This window comes from Apis laboriosa, unplaced genomic scaffold, assembly GCF_014066325.1.
Source record: "Apis laboriosa isolate Shangri-la unplaced genomic scaffold, ASM1406632v1 scaffold1_cov151, whole genome shotgun sequence".
NCBI lineage: Eukaryota > Metazoa > Arthropoda > Insecta > Hymenoptera > Apidae > Apis > Apis laboriosa.
Genome location: NW_025222279.1, coordinates 5,084,200 through 5,111,658, shown reverse-complemented (window position 1 = coordinate 5,111,658; position 27,459 = coordinate 5,084,200). Strand labels below are relative to the sequence as shown.

General features: G+C 35.2%; 4 protein-coding genes across 8 annotated transcripts in view; 2 read left to right on the top strand and 2 right to left on the bottom strand.

Moving 5' to 3' along the window:
• The window catches only part of LOC122712428 (neurogenic locus Notch protein), a 240,376-nt gene extending 231,858 nt beyond the window's left edge, over positions 1–8,518 (top strand). Inside the window, exons 10-14 of the mRNA XM_043932113.1 lie at positions 310–840; positions 923–1,155; positions 1,229–3,074; positions 3,165–4,942; positions 5,028–8,518. Coding sequence (XP_043788048.1) covers positions 310–840; positions 923–1,155; positions 1,229–3,074; positions 3,165–4,942; positions 5,028–6,139 — 5,500 coding nt within the window. The 3' untranslated portion in view covers positions 6,140–8,518. The remainder of the gene's footprint in view (positions 1–309; positions 841–922; positions 1,156–1,228; positions 3,075–3,164; positions 4,943–5,027) is intronic.
• Positions 8,519–14,312: 5,794 nt separating this feature from the next.
• Positions 14,313–21,427, bottom strand: LOC122712258 (polycomb protein Pcl). Of its 5 annotated transcripts, XM_043931755.1 has the most exons (11): positions 20,905–21,427; positions 20,395–20,524; positions 19,691–19,836; positions 19,358–19,558; positions 19,044–19,235; positions 18,664–18,836; positions 18,381–18,576; positions 18,021–18,262; positions 17,745–17,936; positions 17,445–17,661; positions 14,313–17,351 (listed from the first exon to the last, which is right to left on the bottom strand). In XM_043931755.1, exons 3-11 carry the CDS (start codon positions 19,820–19,822, stop codon positions 16,422–16,424), a joined length of 2,475 nt encoding a protein of 824 aa, XP_043787690.1. In that variant the 5' UTR covers positions 19,823–19,836; positions 20,395–20,524; positions 20,905–21,427; the 3' UTR covers positions 14,313–16,421. The 5 variants fall into 5 exon arrangements, with proteins under 5 accessions (XP_043787690.1, XP_043787689.1, XP_043787688.1 ...); XM_043931754.1 differs by having other exon boundaries at positions 20,385–21,427; XM_043931753.1 differs by having other exon boundaries at positions 20,395–21,427.
• Positions 21,428–22,827: 1,400 nt separating this feature from the next.
• On the bottom strand, positions 22,828–24,507 carry LOC122712382 (leucine-rich repeat-containing protein 57). The gene has a single exon (XM_043931994.1). It carries the CDS (start codon positions 23,994–23,996, stop codon positions 23,280–23,282), a length of 717 nt encoding a protein of 238 aa, XP_043787929.1. The 5' UTR covers positions 23,997–24,507; the 3' UTR covers positions 22,828–23,279.
• A 115-nt stretch (positions 24,508–24,622) lies between these two features.
• The window catches only part of LOC122712377 (guanine nucleotide-releasing factor 2), an 84,860-nt gene continuing 82,023 nt past the window's right edge, over positions 24,623–27,459 (top strand). Inside the window, exon 1 of the mRNA XM_043931967.1 lies at positions 24,623–24,774. Within this exon, the coding sequence (XP_043787902.1) occupies positions 24,741–24,774 (34 nt within the window). The 5' untranslated portion in view covers positions 24,623–24,740. The remainder of the gene's footprint in view (positions 24,775–27,459) is intronic.

Genomic DNA, 27,459 nt, shown 5'->3' with positions numbered 1-27,459 from the left:
ATTTTCTAACCGGTTATTGACATAAGGGTTAAGGGGTTTGTTTTCGAGGCTTTCCATTTTAACGAGATCTAAATACGGAATTGTAAATGGTCGATGCATGGTATTGCTTAAAAGCTTTCTCACTTCGTGAGATTAGAATTTTAATGTATCCTGAGCGAATGAAAATAACGTTGAATTTAACTCCTATAGGAGTTCACAACAGCCCTAACAAACTGCTCACGCATGAATACCCAACGCAGCAAAATCTAGCTTTGTCTTTATCCTTGCGATCGCTTATTATCCTCTTACGAGTTACGTATTTTCTTCCAGATATTCGTGCGAGTGCGAGCCAGGTTTTACCGGCCAACACTGCGAAACGGACATCAACGAATGCGCCAGCAATCCTTGCGCTAATGGCGGCCGTTGCATAGATTTGATAAATGGATTCCGGTGCGAATGTCCTCGTGGTTATTACGATGCTAGATGCTTGAGCGACGTGGACGAGTGTGCGAGCAATCCTTGCGTGAACGGTGGCACCTGCGAGGATGGCGTCAACCAATTTATCTGCCACTGTTTGCCCGGTTACGGTGGGAAGAGATGCGAGGCAGATATCGACGAGTGCGGCTCGAATCCTTGTCAACATGGCGGCACTTGCAACGATCATTTGAATGGATACAGCTGCAAGTGTCTCGCTGGGTACGCTGGTACCAATTGCGAGACAAACATCGACGATTGCGCGAACAATCCTTGCCAGAATGGCGGTTCCTGCATCGACCTGGTCAATGATTACAAATGTGTCTGCGAACTTCCTCATACGGGAAGGAATTGCGAGGATAAGCTAGATCCTTGTTCGCCTAACAAGTATGAATTTGGATGTGTTTTTAGCGTTCGATAAAATTTTTGAAGAAATGTATTAATAATATAATGTTCTTTTCTCTTACAGATGTCTTCATGGCGCCAAGTGTTCACCATCCTCGAACTTTCTCGATTTCGCCTGCACTTGTACGGTCGGTTACACTGGCAGACTCTGCGATGAGGACGTCGACGAGTGTGTAATGACGTCTCCGTGCAGAAACGGTGCTACTTGCAGAAACACCAATGGCTCCTATCAATGCCTTTGCGCAAAAGGATACGAAGGTCGGGATTGTATCATTAACACCGACGATTGCGCTTCTTGTAAGTACCTCAAAATTATCTCATTTCATCATATACATACGAGTGTAATTAACACGGATTTTACAATTCACAGTTCCCTGTCAAAATGGTGGCACTTGCTTGGACGGTATTGGCGACTACACTTGCCTCTGTGTGGACGGTTTCAGCGGGAAACATTGCGAAATCGACGTGGACGAATGTTTATCGCAACCGTGTCAAAATGGTGCTATCTGTAAAGAATACGTAAACTCGTATACCTGCCAATGTCAACTCGGATTTTCCGGTATAAATTGTCAAACCAATGACGAGGATTGTACCGACAGTAGCTGCATGAATGGTGGTAAATGCATAGACGGTATCAACAATTATACTTGCGTTTGCAAACCTGGTTACACCGGTTCAAATTGTCAGTATCGTATCAATGAATGCGACAGTTTGCCATGCCTCAATGGTGCTACTTGTCATGATCACGTTCAATATTATACTTGTCACTGTCCTTACGGTTATACTGGAGCTAGATGCGATCAATATGTCGACTGGTGTGCGGATAATCCTTGCGAAAATGGAGCTACTTGTATTCAGAAGAAAAACAAGTATCAATGTAATTGTTCTCCTGGTTGGACCGGTAAAGTCTGCGATGTCGAAATGGTTTCTTGTAAAGATGCGGCCATAAGGAAGGGAGTACCCGAGAAAAATCTTTGTAACAATGGTACTTGCGAGGACATAGGTAACAGCCACCGCTGTCATTGTCTAGAAGGATACACAGGCTCTTATTGTCAAGAAGAAGTAAACGAGTGCGATTCTGCTCCTTGTCAAAATGGAGCTACTTGCAAGGATCTCATTGGATCTTATCAATGCCAGTGTACCAAAGGTTTCCAAGGACAGAATTGCGAGCTTAACGTGGATGATTGCAAACCTAATCCTTGCCAGAATGGCGGTACGTGTCACGATCTTATCAGCAACTTTAGCTGCTCTTGTCCCCCTGGAACCTTGGGTTTCATATGCGAGCTCAACGTAGATGATTGTACTGTCGGCGCTTGTCATAATAATGGAACGTGTACCGATAAGGTTGGCGGATTCGAATGCAAATGCCCTCCAGGATTCGTAGGACCTAAATGCGAAGGCGACATCAACGAGTGTTTGTCCAATCCTTGTGCCTCGCCAGGAACTCAAGATTGCGTGCAATTGATCAACAATTATCATTGCAATTGCAAACCTGGCTACATGGGACGACATTGCGAGGTAAAGGTAAATTTCTGTGACAGCTCACCGTGCCAGAATGGAGGTGTTTGTACTGCAAAACAAGCTGGACACACTTGCCTTTGTCCTAACGATTATTATGGAAACAACTGCGAATTCGCTGGTTCTTATTGCGATAGAGAACCTTGCTTGAATGGCGGTACTTGCAGAGTGGCTGAAACAGAGGTTGGATATAGATGTTACTGCCCTCTTGGAACAACGGGGACGCATTGTGAAATAGATGCCAGAGATGAATGTGCCAGTAATCCATGCCAACAATCCAATGCAGTTTGCAAAAATCTTCTTGGCGATTATGCTTGTGATTGCCCACCAAAATGGACCGGTAAAAACTGCGAAATTTATGACCCTACTTACAGAGGAGGTATTTTTGGTAGTTCCAACTCCAATATCCAAAAAACTATGAATGCGTACGATCTTGATTTAGAGTTAGAAAGGAAGAAGTGCATTGAGAATAGATGCGAAGAAAAATCTGGTAATCATCATTGTGATGAAGAATGTAACAGATATGCTTGCAATTTTGATGGAAACGATTGTTCATTGGGCATCAATCCATGGCGTAATTGCACTGCTCCGATTAATTGTTGGGACGTTTTCATGAACGATATCTGCGACGAGGTTTGCAATAATCCTCAGTGTCTATTCGATGGAAGAGATTGTGAAGAAAAATTGGCACCGTGCAAGTAAGTAACCGCGATATAGATGAAATATAAATAACATCATAAATAACATCAATTCAATTCAACTAATAATAATGATCTTTATTTTTACAGCCCTATTTATGACGCCTATTGTCGAAAACATTACGCCGACGGATTCTGCAATTACGGTTGCGACAATGAAGAATGTAATTGGGATGGTCTCGATTGTGATACGAAACCACCATCGTTGGCAGAAGGTGTGATTTCAGTGGTAGTAAGGATGGACATGTTAACGTTCCGCTCCAACGTGGTCGCTTTCCTAAGAGACATTGGTCACGAATTAAGAACGACGTTAAGAGTAAAGCAAGATGAACTTGGCAACGATATGATATATCCATGGAGAAGGGAACGAGATCCAGGATTACAGACTAGCATTTTTGGTCGGCCTACCACGATCTACACTCAAAGCGGTGTGATAGCCTATTTGGAGATCGACAACAGAAAATGTACCGTCACCCAAGGAGCGGTATGTTTCCCATCGGCAAACGAGGCAGCTGAATATTTAGCAGCTACCGCATCCAAACATTCTTTGTCTCGAAACTTCCCCATCGAGCAAGTTCGTGGTGTGGTCGGGCCTCAGGGTCCAGAGTATCCGGACACTCCAACGAACTACAAATACGTCTTCATCGGTGTCGTTATCGTGGTACTTGGAGGGATGTTGGTCGGTGTTCTGGTCACAGCGCAAAGAAAACGAGCAGTGGGTGTCACCTGGTTCCCAGAAGGATTCTTGCGTACGAGCAGCGGAAGCGGGCAGCGTCGAAGATCGAGAAGGCGAGGTCCGGATGGCCAAGAAATGAGGAACTTGAACAAGCAACCTTCGGTGAACTGCATGGATCTCGATGTTGGAAATGGAAGAGCTCAACAGTGGTCAGACGATGAATCAGATTTACCACCTTCGAAAAGAATGAGAGCTATAGAGCCCGGATACGCTAGCGATCACACTGCCATTACCGATTACGAGGAAACGGAGCCTCGAATGTGGACTCAACAACATTTAGATGCCGCAGAGATTCGTAGGCCGGATGCTGGAGTTTTAACACCGCCTAGTCTCGAGCATGGCCAAGACGTGGACGCGAGAGGACCCTGTGGGATGACGCCATTGATGGTAGCAGCTGTACGAGGTGGAGGATTGGACACCGGAGAAGAGGAAGACGAAAGTGACGGCACAGCCGCTGTGATCGCTGATCTAGTTGCCCAGGGAGCAGACTTGAACGCCACCACGGATAAGAGTGGCGAGACTTCGCTTCATCTGGCTGCAAGGTATGCCAGAGCTGACGCAGCCAAGAGGCTGCTCGACGCTGGAGCAGATGCCAACTCTCAAGACAACACTGGTCGAACCCCTCTTCACTCTGCCGTCGCTGCTGACGCGATGGGAGTCTTCCAAATACTGTTAAGGAACAGAGCCACGAATCTGAACGCGCGTATGCACGATGGAACAACTCCACTGATTTTGGCTGCTCGCCTGGCTACCGAGGGAATGGTGGAAGATCTAATTAATGCAGACGCTGATATCAACGCAGCCGACAACAGCGGTAAAACGGCCCTTCACTGGGCTGCAGCTGTTAACAATGTCGACGCCGTGAACATACTTTTGGTTCATGGAGCAAATAGAGATGCCCAGGATGACAAGGACGAAACACCATTGTTCCTCGCCGCCAGAGAAGGAAGTTTCGAAGCGTGCAAAGCGTTGCTCGATACGTTCGCCAATAGGGAGATCACCGATCACATGGATCGATTGCCGAGAGACGTTGCCAGTGAGAGATTGCATCATGACATCGTGAGATTGTTGGACGAGCACGTGCCTAGATCACCACAGATGGTGAACGTGATACCAAATGGTCCTCTTATGGGTAAGTGTCTTTTTATTTTATTTCTCTGTGAACCGGTATATAGAAAAAAATTGGGTGATGTTAAAATTTTACTTTTCTGTCGTAGGATCTCCGAATCATCCACAACTCATCACACATCCCACAGTGATCGGTTCCGCTCCGAAACAAGCAAAGTCGAAGAAGCGGCCAAAAGCGGGATCGACGGGGAATCCAAACAGTCCCGAGTCAGAGGGCGGGGTAGTGGTAGTGAGGCGAAAACCTTCCGTAAAAAAGCCACCTGCGAAACGCGGAGCCCAGCCCCCAAACCAGGAGATTCCTCAGGGAGCGGAGGGCGCAGAGGGAAACTTGCCAAGCCCCTACGACAGCGCAAGCTTGTACAGCAACGCGATTCCGTTGGTGGGTCACACGGCAACGGCGAAACAACCGCCACCGTATGAGGATTGCATAAAGGGCCAATCCATGCAAGGCCTTCAACAGTTAGGCCTGGACACATTCACAACAAATTATGGTTTGCCTAATTTTCACGACCAATTATTAGCATCTCATCAACGACAAGCGCAAGGAATGGTGAACACGTTGTCGCCGCCCTACAGCAATCAGTCACCGCCACACTCGGTGCAATCGAACATGACCCTGTCGCCACAGGCGAGCTATATGGGCTCGCCGTCTCCGGCGAAAAGTAGGCCGTCGTTGCCCACTTCACCCACCCACATCGCCGCCATGAGACAGGCGACGCATCAAAAGCACGGCGGCATGCCACCGGTGGGATTCGATTTTGAGAATCTCCCCTACTCGTCGAGCCAGCAACAGCAGCAGCAGCAGCAACAACAACAACAGCAGCAACAGCAGCAACAACAGCAAATGCAACAAACGCAACAACAAATCCAGCAGCAGCAGCAGCAGCAGCAGCAGCAACAGCAGCAGCAAAGCACGCAACAACAACAGCAGGCGCAACAGCAGCAAGCGCAACAACAGACGCAGCAATACTATCAGTATTTGACGCCGCCCTCCCATCATTCCGGACCGGATGTGACGCCACAGCATTTGATGCAAGCGCCAGAAAGCTTCCCGACGCCGTCCCCGGACAGTCCAGGTCACTGGTCCTCCAGTTCGCCGCACTCGAACAGCGACTGGTCCGAGTGCATGGCGTCGCCAAACGCGTACGGTGCTGGAGCCGCCCACCAAAGTAACAAGGGCTCCGAAGCGATCTATATATGAAGGCGGAGGTGCTCTCTAGCTCGCGCGAGTAAGTCGTAAATCGAGTATGCACGTGAACTGTGATTGGCTCGTCGAGTTCGAGGGCTATCCTCGCCGATATTTTGTTACGAGTGGTATCCCCAGTCGGAGATCCACGCGACGAACGCTCTCTCGTAAGGTCGACGGTGTAACGAGATTGTGGATCGTTTTACGCCTTGGAGGCGTGAGCAGCGAATGCGTACACTACTATTATTACAGCTCTATATATATATAAATATTTATGAATATAAATATAGATGAATAATTATATATATATATATATATATACATATGTATGCAAAGGAATATTTTTGGATCGAGAACATATACACACACCGTTTATATAGGTCGTTCAACGATATTGTGCCTTTTCTTGAAGAACTATAAAGATCGTTTTAGAAGCAACTATGCGTGATCGAGATATTATGTAATGAACGATGTACTCTGCACACAGCTCGTGCATCATAGCTCAACGAACAATGGTGCCTTCGACTTGCCACAGTGTGAAGACCCGATAGAGACAGTTTTCTTCTTTTTTTTAAATAATTATAAGGAACGATACCTTGCTATCTACAATAGTATTGTACATAGGACAATATGGAAAACGGAGAATCGTCCATGCTGTCACGAGTGTGTTCGATACAGGGACCATTATATAGAGTGTAATATGTAATATTCTATTTAAATATGTGTAACGCACAATATTCTCTATGAACCGAAAGAGGAAAGATATATGCGGATCGACGTATGTCCATAAGCTGCGATAGTCTCATGAGGCACCTGTAACATGCGACACATTGTTTAGAGAAGTAAAACTGAAATCCATAGAAAGAAGAGATTGCTCCGCGTTGGACAGAAAGTCGTGAATCGTGCCTTCGAAATAACAGTAGGGTATAAGGAATTCTTGCGTAGATAAATCTATTAAATTATGTATCTTGAAACGCATCGTTTCCAAATGGCCTTTAACACCGATTCTTATTACCGACTAGTAGGCATATCTATTAAATGTAAGATACAAAGGCAACGTAACTTTTTCACGGTCGACGGGAGCCTCAGAGAAATCGTCTTCAACCCGTGAACGGGATCGTTCCATACGCAGACATTCCATTCGAACGATGTTACTTTTCTGTATTATTTCTTTTTTTTTAAATACGTTATACTTACTCTTCCTATCGATTTCACGAGGATTATCCGCGGATCGCCAAGATCTCTTTTTATAAGATAAAAAAAAAAAAAAAAAAAAAATTCATTCAAATCAAGAAGGATCAGTCGAATTCGCGGATACATCTTGTGTATACGCTATCTATCGGTTCGTTTATTGTACTAACGAGTTTCCTAGGCGTAATTATTGTTTAAAATAAAATTAAGCTGATAGACGGGCGGTAAGACGATTCGCTGATCTCTCATCTGCCAAAGCCAAAACGAGAGAGTTTTCTTCTAGAAAAAGAAAAAAAAATGCGTGATCGGCGGCGTAACCAGATTTGGTGGTATGTACGCATAATAGAATTATAGGTATTAATCCGTAGATTGTTACGAGAGAAAAGAAACAATTATTCGTCGACGATATCGATAGAGAGACGAACCTTGTTTCGCGCTTCTGCAATATGTCGCAGTGACGCGAATTTATTAGCGGTACAATAATTATGTTTTTTTTTTTTTTTTTTCCTCTGAATCTTGTTTATCTCGTTCGCTTTTCTTTAAACAGAAAATTTGTAAATATACTTATACATCTATTCTTTCTATTCACGCTCTGTTCTTCACCATTCTATCCGCTCATCTATAATGTGGTAACGAATACTTTTCTCCCATGTAATTGTCTTTTCTCTCGATTTTGTACAAAACTTGTTTTTACATATATTTTTTTTTTTATATTATATAAGGAGCTAGATTATCGATAGTTTTATAAGACGATTTCCCGCATATACAGTAATAATGTTTCCTTTTTATCGTATTACAATATGGATCATAGAACAGAGAAAAAAGAATATATATATATATATATATTATATGTATAAAAAATATAATATATATATATATATATATATATACATATATATATATATATTTGCATAAGCGTGTAATTAATTGTTGCATGGAGGATCGACGCGATCATGTTCCTTAATGCAATTCTCAATTACATGTAAACAGTGTGATGGAGATTTTTCCCGATACATTAGAACACATATGGGTCCAACGCAATTTTCTATGATATATTTTCGCGAACCTATAATGCTCCTAAGGAGAGACATTTTTTATTTATATATAAAAGAATATATATATGTATACATAGAATCTTTGTAACGAATTAAGTGTATCTTCACACGACTGCCTTTGTATTTGTTAAAGCCACGAAAAGTCTGCCAAATAGCGAACGACGAAAATATCAAGAGATATGTTAATATTCTTTTTTTTTTTTTTTTTTTTTTTTTTTTTTTTTTTTTTTTTTTTTTTTAAATAATATATTGTAAAGAATCAGATACGAGCTCAGACAATAAATGACGCGTGATAGAATTTAGTATTCGATCATATATTGTTACATATAATGAATTTGATATTTTTAATCAATATGATCCAGAATACAGACGATAATGTAATGGATAAAAAGAATTGAACGGAGATTGTTAAATTAAGTGTAATTAGTGTAAAAGATCATTGTCAATTGTGTTCAAAATTTAAATGAAATGTAACACTGCGATACGCATTGATTTTTTTAACGAAGAAAAAAAAAAAAGAAGGAAGTGCGAAAGAGATGAATAGATAAGTTTACACGCTCCAATTTACAGTTATCTATGATAAGTTTAGAGAAACTTCCAATTATTGATAGATTCTTGTTATTCCTTTGTAACTTGTAAAAAGTACTGAGTTTTATTAGTATTAACTATTCTATAAAGTAAGGATTTGTTTGATCCTATTATATCCTGCCTTCCCCATCTCTTCCTTATTGTCCCTTTACATCCGGTACCCCAATCCTCATATTTTTTATAAATAAGTTATGTCTTTTAAACAGATGTAATAATAAAGATAATCTAACATTCACAATAGGGTTGTTGTTCTGTTCTATTGTGCTATGCTTCCGTGTTTTATTCCTTAATGATGTAAGCATAGATACATTCTTTTTTTTTTTTTTAAGTATATAATTACAACAGATTTTACACAACAATCAAATTGTATTATAGTAATAAAAAATAAAAAAACCTGAAAATTTCCCGAACATACTTCGTTCGTTCAATTTCTTTCTTAAAAATTGCAAAAAAAAGAATTGTGATAATCGAGATATATTCTATAAATATAAAATAAAAACAAAGGTAAATTAATAACATTAAAATGATCACGTTTCATTGAATTGAAGAGGTCATGAAGAATTCACTTTATTAAACGACGAAAGGAAACAAAAAGATCGCTGAACAACGATGATCGCAATATTCGTACAAAGTGCAGGCGGTGTATATACAATCTTTCGCTCACTTTCTCTCTTTCTTTCATACACTTTTTCTCACCCAATCTTGCTACAGAAGTAACCTTAAGAATGGAAATGTAAGCGAAAACGTAACCAAGAGATCGTTGAACGAAACGGTTCAATTATCACACAAAAAATCACACTGTCACGTTCTTTCATTTTCATTTTCATTTTCATTTCTCGAATCTCTAAGGAAGACGAAACTTCGAATTCAAATTTTCCTAATTATTTCCTTCCTCTCGGTTTCTATTCGATCAATTCGATTTATATTAATTTTTTTTTAGAGAAAAATCGGAATGATACGATTCGAATTCGATTCATATTTCGATCGATATTCTCTCAATGAAACCGTTCATATCGAAAGATCGCTCGTTTACGTTTTTATCCCCTTTTCTTCGATATCTTTCACAGGTTACGATCGCGCATCACGTAAATTCATACATTCTCTCTTTATTTCTCTCAGACTTTCATCATTCGTTCGTAGTCACATGTCTTCGCTCGAGAAAATTATAAAAAAAAAAATTTCTTTCTTTTCTTCCACGCAAGTCGCAAATTTCACGATAAATTGGACATTTTTTTTAAAGATATTACGGACAATCGGGTATCGCAGAAAAATTATTAGCAATTTGTTGGCACCTATTTTCGAACGAGCTTTCGTTGTTTGAGGTATTTCCTGCAGGTCGATCTTTTTGGTGTGTACAAGATGTTGAGAAATTCAAGGAATTTTTAAAATACGTAATATTCGTTAAATTAAGTGAACGTAAATAATATTGAACTTAATTACGATAAATTATCGTAGACTTAATATAAAAAATTATGATAAAAAAATTATAAAAGTCTTTTTTGACTATACATGTTTTATGTATTATATAATACTAATAAAGATTTTTTTTTAAAGTATATTATTGTAGACTACTGTTTTCTAAAAAATATTTGATAATATATTATTTTTTGTTTGATGATTTGTCAAATAGCATTACATTTAAGTGAATGAGATCACAAGTTATTATTATTAATTTTTGGTTCTATTTTTTTACTTTTTTATAGCCATAAGTTTCTACTTATCAAGGCTTCTCCAGAATTTTTATATATAGAGTATAATGTAGAATTTAATGCCCCGACATTAATTACTTTCTTATAAAAATTCTGAAGATTTTTATTTTAGTAAGCTTCTATTGGCTTATTTTAATAAGCTTCTATAAGATTTTATGTTTAAATTAAACTAAAATATAAAATCAAAAAAAAAAAAAAAATCATTCTTTTCAGCAATTCATAATCTAAACAAATACGAAAATTTATCACTCGGACAACATTTTTTTTTTTTTTTTTTAAGGGACGAAAAACGAATAAATAAACATATTTTATAAAATAAATAAATGTAACTAAATTAAATTTAAATTCAAATTAGTGAAATATTACACTAATACGAAATTGAAATATATTTGGCTAGACTTAACATTTAAACTTATGATTACACAAAATTCTATCGCCTACTATCTTTAGCGAATATTTCGTATATTTAAAAATGCAAGAATATTTATAACGAGAACATCCTGTACAATGTTCGTGAAAAGACATACATATGATCGTTTGCTTAAAATTAAATATTATCTCTTGTTAGAAACATTGTGTTTATTAAATATATACGTTCGGTAATTATGAACAATTTTTTCATACAAAAATTCTCTAAACGTATTTACATGGACCATTCTAAGTACCCTTGATTCGAGAGCTGCTAATAATTTTTCATTGATCATTTTTTTTTTTTTTTTTTTTTTTTTTTTTATTTCAATCTTCATCGCGAAACACGCGACAAGGATTATTTTTTTCACGAGGAAAAAATTGATATTTATTTTTATTTCGATTTATCGACGAAAGGCAAATTATTCGGGTAACCAGCACTCGAATTTTTCAATTTTATCGGAGAAAAAAAAAAAAAAAAAAAGCTTCGACAAAAGCCTGAAAGATTATTATATGAATGATTGACGAGTTGATGAGTGTGTACACAATTGAATGAAAAAAAAAAAAAATGTTATTTGTGTTATTTGTGTCGAGAAAAGATATTATTCTATATTTTGTTTACTAAATGGGCGGTCATCAATAAAATAAAAGAAAATAAAAAAAAAAAAAAAAAAAAACTAAGAAAACTAGCAAATACAAATTAGAAACCAAGGTGATTATACTTCATCCAAGGTTAATTTTTCTTTTCAAATCATCAATCACACATTTGAACGCTTAAAATGAAGAATTTTTTTTTTTTTCAAAAATTAGGATTGATCAGTTTAGCTTCTCACTTTCTAAAAAAAAAAAAAAAAAATAACGAAAGAAGAACTAAACTCTGATAAATTCCACATAGAAATCTTCTATAGACATACACACAAATATATAACATATTATTTTCGAATTATTGCTACAATCTTCGACTAACAGACATCATCGTACATCAACATTGAGCAGTACAACAATAAAATATTTCAAGATTGAAAAATCTATTAAATATAAATAAATGGGTCTTATACACTTTAAATAACCCTTAGTAAAGTAATCGTGACCACCCACTTGGTATAAATCTGACCCTTCTATCTTTTCTCTGATATTCAAAAGAACAAGTTCCTTTTTTTTTTTTCTTCCCGCGAAAGAGCAGTGTGGACTAACGGAACCACGCACACGATAGCACGGATGTGGTCGGATGCATTCATTCGGAAGCGAGTCGAAGAAGAACAATATCTCCTCCACGACCTCATATTCCGCCAATAATCGCGTACAAACGTTTACACAAACGTACATTAGAGCTATGCGTATTCCTCGCGTATCTCGTGGAATATCTGCGTTAAAAAACGGGGAAGAGGAGGGAGCGGGGAGGGGACCGTAGGGCTAGAAAGGGAGGGGGGAGGGGCAGTTGTATCTGAAAGGACGATGGGAGGAATATATTTACATATGATACTGGCAGTACATCTTCGTTTTTTTTTTTTTTTTTTTTGTCGTTTTGTTTCACGATGTGGAAACGCGGAGTCGAGCTCTCGCCGATCCGACACGAATCGTGCTCGTATACGAAAATCGATCGACTAATATCGAACGCATTTCCTCGGAAATTAAAATAGCTCTGCATAAGAGCTATTTTTGTTTATTCGCCTCGCCTACGATACGCGGCTAAACGCTGACTTTTTGTACAGGAGATGATTGATTTCTAAGCGGAGTTCGTTCGTAGGAATTCTCTGGGATATTTCGTTTCTGTCGTTTCGTCGCTTTCGAACCATTGTTGTGTTGGCGCCTTGTTGCCAGATCGAATATAAAAATTGAAATGAAATGAAATTGGATTTTTTTTGGCGTATTTTATTGCGATTTAACATTTATTGAGATTTGACAATGATCGGTGGAAATTTTTAATCTTCAGGTTATGGGATAGGATGTATTGCTGGCTCCGATTTTAAATATTATTATTATTTCGCAGAAGTAAAGAAATTGGCAATTTTTCATTTCATATTTTCATCGATCTGGAATTGGCATACTTAAGGAGACCTCAACGAAAAACAGGCCCCCGTGGAACGGAAAATTAATCATTTTCGTGGAACTTATGATAGATCGCAAGAATGTAACAAAATGAAAAAGGAGAAGGGGGAGGGAAAATAGTTTAACAATACAATGAGTAATAACGCAACGCCTGATTAAATGATTAATCTGGTCAATACGTTCGTTCACTGATACAAACGTCGATCTTACATCATTCTCTCTAAGTAACCTAAGTTGAACGTACATGAGAAACAATGAAACGATCACGAAACTTCGATGACGCTGATCGAGGAGAGAAAAGAAAATGGATCGTTAACTTCCTCTTCTGTGTAGTCTGATCGCGAGTTCGATCATTCGTGCGAAAAATGCACGAATATTATTATTAATTTTTCCTTCTTTTCTTTTTTTTTTTTTTAACAACGCAAGCAAAAAAGAAAGAAAAAAGAAAAGAAAATAACTCTACGTACACGAGAACGGTTTAAGTTGTACTTAAGTTCACCTCGTTTCCGGTTCTTCGTGCGTAACGATGAACGAAGAAGAAGAAAACGGGAGAACGAAAGAAACTTATACATATAAAGAACGCAAGAACGTACGTTTAATTAAGAAAAAATTAACGTATCATAGCGCAGTATATTGTCTAACGTCGTTTATTAAATTATAACTTAAATGTTTGGCAGTGTCTTCGTCCAATATTTACCTATATACGCTTCCTTTAGAGAGTATAATAACGCTTCGCGCAGTACCGCATAATTGGAAATAAGATATGCGTACCATTTGAGTATCTATTGTACAAAAATGTTACGAAAATTCTATTTTGTAGAGTGTATAATAATGTGATTAAAAGTCTGAACACACTTGAACACATTCTTTTTCTAATACGCGAAGAAAATCAAAAGAAAAATTTCTTTTGAAAGAAAAACAATGTAAAAACTTATATAGAAAAATGAGTGTGTTTAATTATTGGCAGAAAATTGTACATATAGATAGAAATTGATTTAATTTCAATTTACCATCACTAAAGTTTAACCTCACCGAAACTTACAAACAATAGTCGGTCGCGACTTTTTTTAAAATCTCTCTAAAGGAGTTACAATGGAGAGAAAAAAAAAAAAAAAAAAAAAAAAAAAAAAAAAAAAAAAAAAAAATTATTACGTATAGTAGATTAAATAAATAGCGCTTAAAAATACCTATCTTAGGTAAGTCTGTCTATGCATGAATGACTCGCGGATTTCTCATATCCAGATATTTAGGAAAAATTCATACGATTATTATTATTATTTTATGAAAAAATCAAAAATCAAATGAACGAACGCAAAATCGAATAGATTACGCGAAACATGATTTTTTCTCTCGATTCTCTGTATTTTTAGTTATCTAAAGAAAGACTTGATTATCAGATGACTACAACCTTTCTTACTAAAAATTTTTCGTTGTTACATTCTAATTATAATAATTCTTACTATACTCGTCCCAAATAAACTATTAAATAAAATTAGATTCGAATTGTATAAGAGTATAATTGTGTGAATAAAATAAATTTCTTCGACATTATTTTTGATAAATTCTATCGATTCAAGAATTTAACGAGGAATCGTTCAAATTTTCTTTCAAATTTTCTTACTGATCAGTAAGTTCTGACCATAGATTCTGTGCTGTATCAATTTTATAATTCGAGAACCAGACAAATGATTGTAGTATAAATGATTTTTGTACGAATATTCATTATTAATTTTATTAATTCAAGTCGTATCAGCGTTCATTTAAAATTCATTCTAGAAGAAACTTAAAACAAATTTTCGAATAATGGAAAAATGTCTACGCGAATGTTTATATTACATGCGAACAAATATTTTCACATGCCCTACATTTTTTCTTTCTCTTTTTTTCTTTTTTCTTTTTAATGTAACAAGAACAGTTTATAAAGATTCGCTACATTTCGAGTTCAAAATGATCTCCCCTTCACAATTCAGAAAACCATAGAGAAAATTTACAATGTGTTATCCTTCGCACAGATAACTTTGGCCAACCACTTACGTACTCAGCCCTGCGACTTTTTAAATTGTACGTTATTACGAAATAGGTATGTTCTTCCCTTTTAGTCTTGTATAATAATGAGCAATGCTAGAACCGCATCCTCATCATCTTGAACCGTCTATGAAAAATAAAAAATTCTTTTCTAAGATTCGTATTAATGAATAATTGCATTGTTAGCGACTATATTTATTAAACATTATGTATTCGAGCGTAAAATTTAACTATAAAAGATAAATTGGTGCAAGTGTGGCAGTATGATCATGTGTTAATTAATGATTTTGATTTTATTTATATTGTCATATGGATAGAAGATGTAGACAACAGTTCAAGAAGATGAAGTTACAGAAGCGGATGTCTATCTCTACAATTGTATTGAAAAATAACCTTTTGCAGGATGTCTGCTTTTTCTTTTTTATTCCATATTTTTCTTTTATTCTTTAAACACTAACCACTAACGGTCGCTAGTATGTTAGATCAAGTGAGAGGAACAATTGTCAGTTTTTCAATTCGCATTTTTTTTTTTTTTTTTTTTTTTTCTTGTCATCGGGATCATGGTCTGCTCCATAACTCATAAAAAAGGAGCGATTGGCCAATCTCTAATGAATGCAAAATCCAGCGCAAATGATTCTCTTTGCTTTACATTCGTCGATTTTTCTGCGAAACTACTATGCTACAATATATACAATTTATAAAGCAATGTATCTGATTGTTCTTGTAAATGTTTCCTTCATACATGCATTTTTTATTTGCCTTTATATTAAAATAGATATACAAACGTTAATTGAATTTTTATGCATCGAAGCTAATCATGGACGGTACATTTTAAATATAAAAATCTGAATCGAATAGAAAATTCACGCTTTTTATATGGATAATAATAAAAAAAAAAAAAAAAATGTGAATCGATATTTTATTTTGAATAAGCGGCAAAACAAATTCATTGTCCAGCAATGAATTCATTGTTATTGTTGTTTGGAACAGCGTCTTCATAAGACTTGATCTGTTAAACGAATAAAATAAAATTTACATTTGCAAGAACAGTCACACATCGTACACCAATTAATAATACATACTTATTACATAAAAATATGTAACGAATGGCAGTGCATGTGACACAGATCAATTTGCCACTAATCATTCCTCTTACATATCGAGCCTTTTGAAAATGATCGAGCAACAATTTAACGCTGCTCTTTCTCGATGATGTAACGGAAATTTTATATGATTGCAATGCATTTATAATCATAAACAAATTATTTATTGTTAAGTGTTAAGTCCCTCCCACTCGATTAGGTATTGAGTCTGACCGTTTGGTCCTATCCTTTTTGCTCTGATGACAAACTTTTCACCAGCAGCGATTCTATTAGCTGCTCCAAAATATATGTTCACCGATGACTTTAGATCATCCAGAGATATGTCGGGCGCACTTTGTTTAACGGGTGAACACTTTGGAGATGAAGGTACACTACCTTTCTTTTGCGGTTGCGGATCCGGGGGTGGTAATTTGTCATTGCTTTGACGTTGTCTAAGTCTCCTTCCATTTAAGGCATAATCAACACAATTTCCAATTTGACTACTAGCACTGCTTGAGGCACCGTTAAACGAACTTCTTAAATTCCTTGCAAACTCACTTTTAACTTCGTTATTACGCGCCGGTAAGATGGTTGCCGTCTTACTGGCAGTATGTTGATATTGTTGTTGTATTTGTTGTTGCGACGGACGTCCTCTCCGATGTTGACGTCTACGTTTTACTTGCCCATTTCTGTCTATAATAATGTCTTTTTCCGATAATTGTCTTTTGGCTGGCCGTACTACCGGCGGTTGAGATATAACAGGAGTAAGCGGTAGAGGTAATGTGATTGGACATTGATTGTACGGTGATGGGGTACTTGAATTTGTTTGATTGAGATTACCGGGTGTACCCAATAAATCACTGAGATTTCTAAAAGGATTATTCTTGCCTTCAAAATCCTTGGGTGGTGGAATAAAGGAGTCCAAAGTCCCTCTTGAACTAGTTTCATCCCCACTTGTATCCGCAGGCGTCGATGGTGGTAAAGGATACATCAATTCCACAGAACTAGGCACAGATAATTCAGATATACCCGAGGTTGTAGCAGGGGGTGTAGGTGGACCAGAAACTGAAGTTGGAGGCGTAGGTGGTAGATCAGATGTTTCCGAGTTTCGAGATTTGCTCTATTTTAATGAACATTTAAATTTTTATTGTTTTCGTTACATGAATCTAATATTATATGTGATACCATTTATTACATTTATTATGTATGATACCTTAGCTATAGCATTTTTTAGCAGTTTCCTTGCTTTTCTATATCTAGCTTCTCGAACACCTTGAGCCTTACTCAAGGCAGCATCACCTTTTTCTCTTTTCTTATGTTTACGTAACATTCTTTCGCGAGAACTTCCTAACGCCATTAAACGTCTTCTTCTTTGTAAACTGAGTTTAGGAAATGGGAATGATTTTTTTACAAAGCCACCTCCACTGTACCTACAAGAAATAAAAAAAATAATAACTCAAAGTGTTTTATCAAATTGTTTTACGCTTTTTCAATAAATTAAATTCGAATCTACCTTTCTCGTAAAGATTGTGTAGATTGACTCGGTGGACTTGGACTTGGACACGAACTTTGTTCTGCTTCCGAATTTTGATAAATTGTTCCACGCATCACTACATCCGATGGATTCACTGGAATTTCTAAATTTTCTGCTGTGCTTTGTTTTAATGCAGTTAATTGTTTTGTACTTTCTGGTAAAGATATCGGTCTGAAACAATAAGATTTTTTTTAAGATCCTGCTGATCAATAAATAATTAAAACACGTGTTTCGAACAATTGAACAATAACTAACCCTGTAGGTGGAGGAAGATATTGCAGTCTTTTATTAGCACCCCAGCATCTACGTAACACAGAATCATCTATTACACCAGTTGCTGGAAGATTAACAATTGGACATGGTGGTGGTAATCTAACTCTAAGACCCCATATCGTAGTACGTTTTTTTATTTCTCTACCGCATTTAAACCTGTTTCTATTATTTGTCAATATCCCTAGTATAGATTCTCTGCGTATTTGAGCACTGACATCCCTGATCTGATGGTAAGAAATACATACATGTATTTATAAATAATCTATTTTTAACTATTTTTAAAGAAAAATAAAAACATTTTAAAATACATTCACATTTCAAAAATTTATTAAAATTTCTTACCCGAGGTGGAAGCTGTAAAGTATTCCAATTATCATTGGCATAAGGTACAATAACAGTGTCCAAATCATAATACTTTTTAGCATTGTAAACAGTCAAATTGTACAACATCAGGTGCACCAGATCTACCCATTTCAATTCCAGTCGCCGTACGAATTCTTTGCCATAATTGCACATTGAACAAACAAATACATAAAATCTGTAAATAATATCAATTATGAAACATTATATTTTAGAAATTAAATTAAAAAAATTACTGTCTTAAGATAATATAATCTAATCTTACCTATCTCCACTGTATAAAGGATAAGTTAGGCAACTAACACATTTTTCATGAAACCATTGCTTGCAACGAGCACATTGCAACATTTGTGTATACCATTCACCATTGAGTCCACAATAACAATAAATTTGTTCTGCATTTACTCTATGATGTACATCCCAATTTAACATATTAGGCTGTAATAAATATTAACTGTATAAATATAGGCTATATTAATTGTATATTATTAACTGTATAAATTTTATGAATATATTTCGATATATCTTCTAATAAATTAAAATATTTTAATACGATTAAAAGAAAATTACTTAATTATTACTAATCAATTATATCAAATATAATATTAATACTATAAAGGAAATTAATATATTTTAGATACTTACATCATACGGCAACTTTGTCATATCATCTGGTGGTGGCTGAGGTTGGTCCCTACCACTGCAAACTTTTCTGATACTTGCCTTTACCATAGAAGTTTTTGGTTCTATAACTTCACGTGTCCTTGGTTGACTATCTATACATCTTTTACACATCCAATGTGCCTCAGCTGCAGTTTCTTCTTTTAATATCTGAGGCTGTAAGGATATATATTTTTTTATAATAATTTTATAATTTGTTGTATTCATGTTAATTATATGTTAATAACAATATAATTATATGAATTTTTTTTGTACAGATACAAATTATATATTATTACCTGATGACAAAGTTGATGATAACCACGACCACATTTGTCACAAACTATAATGTCATTATCAGTCTTGGGCTGAGATTTTTTACAAAGAACGCACATAACATCAGAATCTGGCATTGAAAGCTTTGTCAGCTCCTTAACAGAGGACCATGCGGAGGTGTTGTCCATAAATTTGACAAGGCATTTCTCCCTTGCCAAATCCACCTATATATAAGGTGTTTAATATAGTCAAACTTCTAACTATGATAAATCTAACAGCGAAACACAATGTAATCATGTTTTATTAAAAGACATAAAAAAAATCAATTATAATAAAAGAATGTTATACAAATATACCTCAACAATTGTTCCAAGATAAAATTTTCCATCCTTGTGTTGTAGAAGAACATCATCCCCATGAGAGAAACCCAATTTCTGTTCCCTCGTAGTACTATCCGGCGCTGCCAGACTTTCTTCTGGCTCTGACATTTTCTACCCTGTTTCTATAGTCATACAAAACAATAGAAATATATTTTAATATATTGCAATAGTTATAATCAAATCAAATCTAAATAATATATTAAAAAAAAAGTTATTTAACTTGATTGAGATATTAGATAGATAATTTCATTAGAAATATTTCAAAACCATTGTTTTCAAAAATATTATAAAATTATTCAGTTTTTAAACTAATATTTTGTTTATATATATTTTAATCAATAAAAAATGAATACATATAAAAAATATATTATTTTGTTTTGAGGCTAAATAATGATATTAACAAGAAGAATATTTATAATGTTAGTTACAACCATCATATATATTTATATGTTAAATTATTTTTTAATACTATAATTATAAAATGCAAAATGACAATTAATCTCTTATGAAATAGCTCTTATGAAAATAAAAAAAGATTGAATAATTTTTTAAGAATAAGAACTACATCAAGAAAATAGTTAACATTTCGAATATAACCACAGAATCTTAGTTAGTACAGAATCTTCTCTTTAAAATGTTTGTTGAAATCCGAAAGGAAAGCAAATCTTACATGCACGTACACATAATGCTTGGTCCACGCAAATGTGTAAAATAGATGATCGTCCGCCAAATCATTCATTTATTGTACGTGTCCATTACAAGTGGCGATAAGTACGTTACAAGAATCAAAAAAGTATCGCAAAAAAATACCTGCGAAAGAAATAACGACCATATGATCGGCATCTCATTAAAAACCAGTCCGCGCGCTCTCGCTCTCGTTAACGAACGAGAGCACCTACAAATGCTGTTCTAAACAAGACGAAACGTCGCGCACGAGCGGCTACACTTTCGAGAACTTTTTTATCATCGATGACAAGTATCCAATGTGAAATCAAACTTTCTGCTGATCAAGAAAATAGGAGAGACCTAAAAACCGATCAATTGACGAAGACACTGGTGATACGATAGACACGAACAACCCCCGGGACAGCTCCTAGCACCGGGCGGTGCTTGGACCCGGTGGTGGTGTTTTTAGGACAGAAGACCGCGCGAATATCGTTCGATCTCTGAACACCTTTTGTATGTCGTACCTCAGCGTCTTAGCTGTGGAATCACGCGCGACGTTCGGCCCTCATTTTCCGATTCCCGTCAGCCATTTACAACCATGGGGGCCCCGCCACGGTCGGTAGCTCTGAGACACACAATCGCGGCGCGGCAAAACCCTATCTCGTGAAGTCAGGATGGCGACACGCCGGCACGCATGCAACCGTAACGATCACAGCGGCGTCCGGATACCCACGTCAGCCACCCTCAGGATTACCACACGCCCTTAGTCACGGACATCACCGCCGCGAACTCGGTGCACTTTCATTGTGTCCCTTGAAAATTCGAATAAGCACCGTCCGCCATGTTCGGGGAAACACTTGCTAGAAACTACGATGGTCAACTAAGCTACTGTGATGGCAGTGCTCCCCGTAGGGATGTCTAACGAAACAGGGACGCCCATTTCTCGCGTTACACTTACTAGTTTTGTTTAGAAAGTATAATATTGCTGCTGAAACATTATAAGATTATTTGGAAACAGTTTATCAACATTACGAATCTTACTTCTAAAATTACATTTCATAGGTATTATAACCTCATATATGTTCTGTTAATAGAGATATTTAAATAACTATACAAAATATTTTTAAGAAATATTATTTTTAAATAAAAGAAATAAATTAAATGAATTATAAATAAAAAGAATCGTATATGTATTTTTTTTTTTAATTACTTCTATATTATAAGCCGTATATTGTGTGTGGTGCATACGTAAAAATTTATGATCAACATGGTGCAGGGCATTTAAATTTTGATGTACGATCATGGTCGTTAGTTGGACGTTCTATTGTGGTGCAAGTATAATATAAACAATTGATGACAGTGTTGATAAAGATTTTGTTATACTATTATAATTATAAATGATTGTGGTTATAATTTAAAATGTCAAGAATTTTAGAATTGGTTATACACTTAATATCTTTAAATGTTTCAACAATTAGAGTAGTATATCTTCCATACATAAGATTCTTGTCGTCTGTACCCTAGATCTGGATAAGTTTTGTTACACTTTAAATAATCCAAAACAGATCTTAAAGTGTATAAAAGAAAATATTGTTACTAATAAATATAATGATTTATTGAAAAAAATATTATTTTTATATGCTATAATCAATTATTTTAAATTTTATAATTGTAATTACTTTCCGTGATTAATTTGCAAACAAAATATAAATTCATAAAACGATTTCATATATTGTTTACGTATAAATAATGTGACTTTAATAATATAATTTTAAACACTTATACAAAATATAAGTACATAAAAACAATATAGGCTTCTGATCATTGGTTATTCACATATTAACTGATCATCGAATATTGAATACACTCTAAAATTAGCTATAATTGTTCAGTCGGCAAAAGAGTGGAATACAAATCTCTTATGCCTAACAAAGTAATAGTTAAGCTACTCACGTATTCGCAAGTGAAGGGTTGCTAACTTGGAAGTTGAAACATGTAACTTTTTTTACTGCTCGTAACTCACCTGTCGATTTTTTTTTTTATTTAATTTCAGCAGCTCTTCCTGTTGAGAAAGTAAAGACCAGACACGCCATTTTGGGATGCAAAAGATCATTTGTTTTTCACTTACAATGGTAAGATAATTTTGCTTGCATACGTCCAATTGTATATATTACAATTATGATAAAAATTATTAAGAAATGAATAAAAATATTATATATTAAAAATAAGTACGAAATTTATTTTTACAAAATTTAATTTATACTATTTAATTGTACGATATAATTTTGCATATTTATAATAAATGGTTACGATAATTTTGAAAATATTTCATACAATTTTAATTATATTTATATTTTACAATATATAAAGAGATTTAAAAGAATGTTATGTACTTATTTTAATTTACATGTAATTAAGCGTTATATAAAAAAAAAAAATACAAAAGATTTTTATAAAACATATTTTATTATTTAATACATTTTATTTATGCATCTTAACGATGCATAAGAATTGTAATTGTTGCATATAAGAACATTTTTATAAGAATTGCAGTGTGATACGAAATACTAGAATGTCATTTTATAATCCGTGTAATAAAAATTATAATCTAGTATGAGTACTGCATTAGATCAATGGTTTTATATATATCTCTATATAGTTTATCGTGCTCATTTAACGAACGCTTTATAAAAAAATGTTTTTTCGTATAAGCATTCACATTATTAAAAACATTATTATCAATTAATTTGAAAATTTTATTTCTATATTATATTATCGCAGGTATCGAGTATAATTACGCGAACACGATGCGGCATCTTTTTCAATGTTATAAAATAATTATATACGTATAATAATTACCTATAATAGATTCAGTAATAAATATTCATTAAAATATCTCTTAAAAGAGTTTTTTCTTTACAGCAGTATATCTTTCCATGTAGTTATCATAACCATCAAGATTAGCAAATTGTTTCATTTCAAATAAATTTCCTTCGACAGACAGGACTGAAATTTTAGAATTTTTCAAAATTTTACTAGGTATTGCATTCAGTTGTAAACAATTTTCTTCAAGTCTTAATGTTTTTAAGCGCGAACATTCCGCCAATTTCTCAGATATAGTTGATATCTGATTTTGATTGAGGTTAAGTTCAACTATATGTAACGCTCCAGCCGCATCAGGGATTGTCGTAATTCGATTCTTCGATAGATCTAATACATCCAGAAATTTTAAATCACAAAACATAGGAGGAAATTCGGTTATACGATTATCAGATAAGTTGACTTGTTTCAATCGTGTTAGTTTTGACAATGACCATGGAATAGTTTTTATTTGATTCGCGCTTGCATTTAAACATTCTAATTTTGTCAATGCTCCAAGTGCTTCGGGTAAAGTTGTCAATTTGTTATGATTAATATTCAATAGTTTTAATAATGTAAAATTACCAATATTATCGGGAATATGAACAAATTCGTTTTCCGATAAATCCAATGTACGTAGCAACGGTGCCAAAGCTAATAAATTTTGTGGAAATTCGTGGAGTTTTCTTCGTGACAATTTTAATGTTCCGGTTTTCTTTGCAGTCTCGTAATGCTGTTTTAAACCAGAATTTCCCATTTTTCGTTGACATAAAACAAGATAAACCCATATGCTTATTTCTAAATATATTTTATATTACACTTTTTAAGTGAATTATGTCAATATGTTTATTAATTCTTGAGAAGCAGAAATATAATTTTTGTCAAATACTTTATTTTTTAATGAACGATCATTTAATTTATAGAAAATTCACATAATTTTTATACATTTTCAATCGATGCTCAGTACTCACACTTTTTCATAATAATGTAAACACATTGAACTATACTTTGTTACAGATTATATTCAATCATCGGTGGACAATGATTTTTGCGTGCCACTGTATCAACGTAGCAAAACCAGTTGTTGCGTTGCCACTCTTTCGATTAATTTTCACACGGCAATACTTATGGTGTCAATCGTTGCAAATTAATCAATGCCGTTTACACTTTTATATAAAAATAGCCGTGAAACATGTTTCGTTCGTGAAAATCGTTCAGGAGCATCCTTTTTGAATCGAAAATTGAATGATATGTCACCCGAATGACAGTCCGTCGGCCATGTTGGACTGATGCTGACTATGTTCAAATTCTGGCCGCGTGATGGCGGTTCGCGCGCTCGCGCCCCGAAAGATGGCTGACAAACGAAGATGTAGCGGTGCACGTCGGGTTTACATCAGACTGAAAACGCCGCGGCAGCCACTGGTGTGTAGTTTACGATGCGGTCTTTCGTAGAAATAGTGAGATAGTGTCGTGGTTCGAGAGGACATACTATCGGCTAGCTATGGCCTCCATGCCGAAGTCGGAGAAGCATGCAGGTAAGTGATACTTATACTATGACCTACGATGAAAGAGAACGAATATGATGTTCTGTAACAACGACGGAACCCGGTCTCCGTGATCGTTCTTTTTTCCTCTGTCAGTCAAGTTTTTATTCGTTCACAAAGAACGAACGTATCATAAAAAATTTTCATAACATTTAACATCATCGAACGCCATTGTAGTAATTACCATCGATAATCTAAATATTAGTGAAGAAATCCTTCACGGACGCTACCCGGACGCGAAACGTCAAAAGCATATGCGTGTGACCTAATGTAAGCATGTCTCTATATATCGCATCCCTTTCTTTCTTTTGTCTTTGTTTCACATTGTGCCACTGCTAGAGATATTAATTTTATATTTAACAATTACAATTAGCTTTTTCAAAGATGTATAATGTACTTTTCGACAAACATCGCGTTCGACGAAATGCCAATTACAAAATGAACGATAATCGCTTGGTAAATCAACATTCACAATCTTTCGTTCGATTTATCGAGACTATCGATTATCTTTTGTATCATTCGAATTTTAGAGATTTAAAATTTCATACAAAATTAATGAATTCATCTTCGATATTTGAATCTCTTGAAAAATATCTTTGTCGTTTAAAAGAACATCGTATGTGCGTTTTCGAATATCTATATTTTAAAGAATCGATGCTATCCGATGTAAAAGAAGGACCGCGCGAAGAATGGAGAGAACGCTACGAAACGTAAAAGCATTGTTGATTTTCTCCCTCTACTAGTCTATAGAGCCGAGATTCGTCTCGATGCTCCACCGGTCGCTTTCTTTCTTGAAAAACGAGCCATATATTTCGTAGTAAATGCACGACGCTGGTAATAATACGCGGTCGCCTGGAGAGTGTGTCAATAAACCGTCCACGCGCCAGGGGCGAGCTCAATGTAATTCGAACAGCTGCCCATGTCACGAGTTTTCTAGCCCGCGTTCGCACCCTTCAAAGAGTTACCTCGGTATCGGTACGATAGTATTTTCATGAGAATTGTTTATTTATTAACTAATATATTTTCTATAGATGTCTCATATCGAAGTTCACACGATTTTATCGATATTCGTATTTTACGATATGAATGTGATATCGATTTTAATATGAGAGATTCTAATTGAAATATATGGAATTTTAACATTATTAACATTTTAATTGAAAGAGATATGTATATATTTATGTTAGAATTTGTTGGGAATTTCATGATTTTGTGTTTTCAAATTTTCTAACAAGGGGTAATTAATATATTTAATTATAATTGTAGAAAATCTTGCAATAATATAATTCTAATTATCATTTATTAATATATAATTATCACAATTTAATTTCTAAATGTAATAAATTTAAAAATTCGAAAATAAAAAATGAATAATGTTTAAATGCGATATATTCGTAATTTTAATTTATTATTATAGTAATAACAGGTGCGTAACTTATCAGAACTGATACGTTCGACCTCGTAGGGCTGGTGATGGATAGATAAACTTAAGTAAAGGCAGTTTGATCAATTTGCCGGATAACGAGTAGCAACTAACTCGGTACCCTACGTCATCTGTCGTTGGGTAATTGTGTTTAATGCGAGTTGATTTGTTGCCGGTTGAAATCATGGCATCTCTATCGTGTTCCTTGGCATCGTATCTCGCTTCTGAAAAATACATCCCTCCCTCTTCGCGGTCAAAGAGTATATACGAAAAAAAAGAGGATATACGTGACGTGCAGAAAAAGACGTCGACAAAAAGCTGGAGTCATTATCGATTACCGAACTTTTAATGTACTTTTAGCGTCGCGGCAAGTTGAAAGTAGCACAAACTTTTTACAAGCTGATCACTTGTATATTTTTTTTTTCGTGTTCTTCCAACATCTTTTTTTTTTATCTAGCGAATCTAATCGAAATTCCTTTATAAAAAATTCAAAACACATTTCTATTTTCATGATTTTTTTTTTAAAGAATTTTAATTTTTTTTTTTAAATAAAGAATTAAATATATAAATTATACAATATATCAATTATACAATTAAAATCGAATGGATAGGAAAATTATATAAATATAATCGATATTTACTGCAATTATTGACAAGGAAATGCCAGTCAAGTTGTTCCCATCGATAAATTATACTTACAGTGGTTCTCAATTTGTCGCTCACGAGCTTCAAGAGAATTATAATTTTTAAATTTTCATTTTTTTTTAGCTAATCACATTCTGTACATTATTCTAAAATTACCAATTATTAAAACATATATATACATATAAAAAGATAAACGAAATCCTCACTATAATATCATCTATCCACTTCGACAAATATCGCGAGCGTCTCAAAATTTTCTTTTTTCCTCTGCATCGCGTACATTCTCTAATTACATTCGAAAAAAATCTCGTTACCAAGGGATGATTTCTTCCGTTCGCAACAGGGATAAAAATGCTTATAGAATGCTTATAAAAATGCTTAACACCACCACGTAACTCAGAAACGGAAGAGGAGGAATTGTGTCGTCGGTAGATCGAACGGTATCGCGAGCCTGGTCAATAATAAATCCGCGGCCTCCGTTGGGGGAATTCCCTGTGAAAAGCGAACTCTCATTAAATTTCCAGCTAGACGGGTTGGTTCATTGAAATAATTCTATGGTGTGTCGTGCAAAGGTCCACAACCGGTGCTCGAAGGAGATTGGACGACTT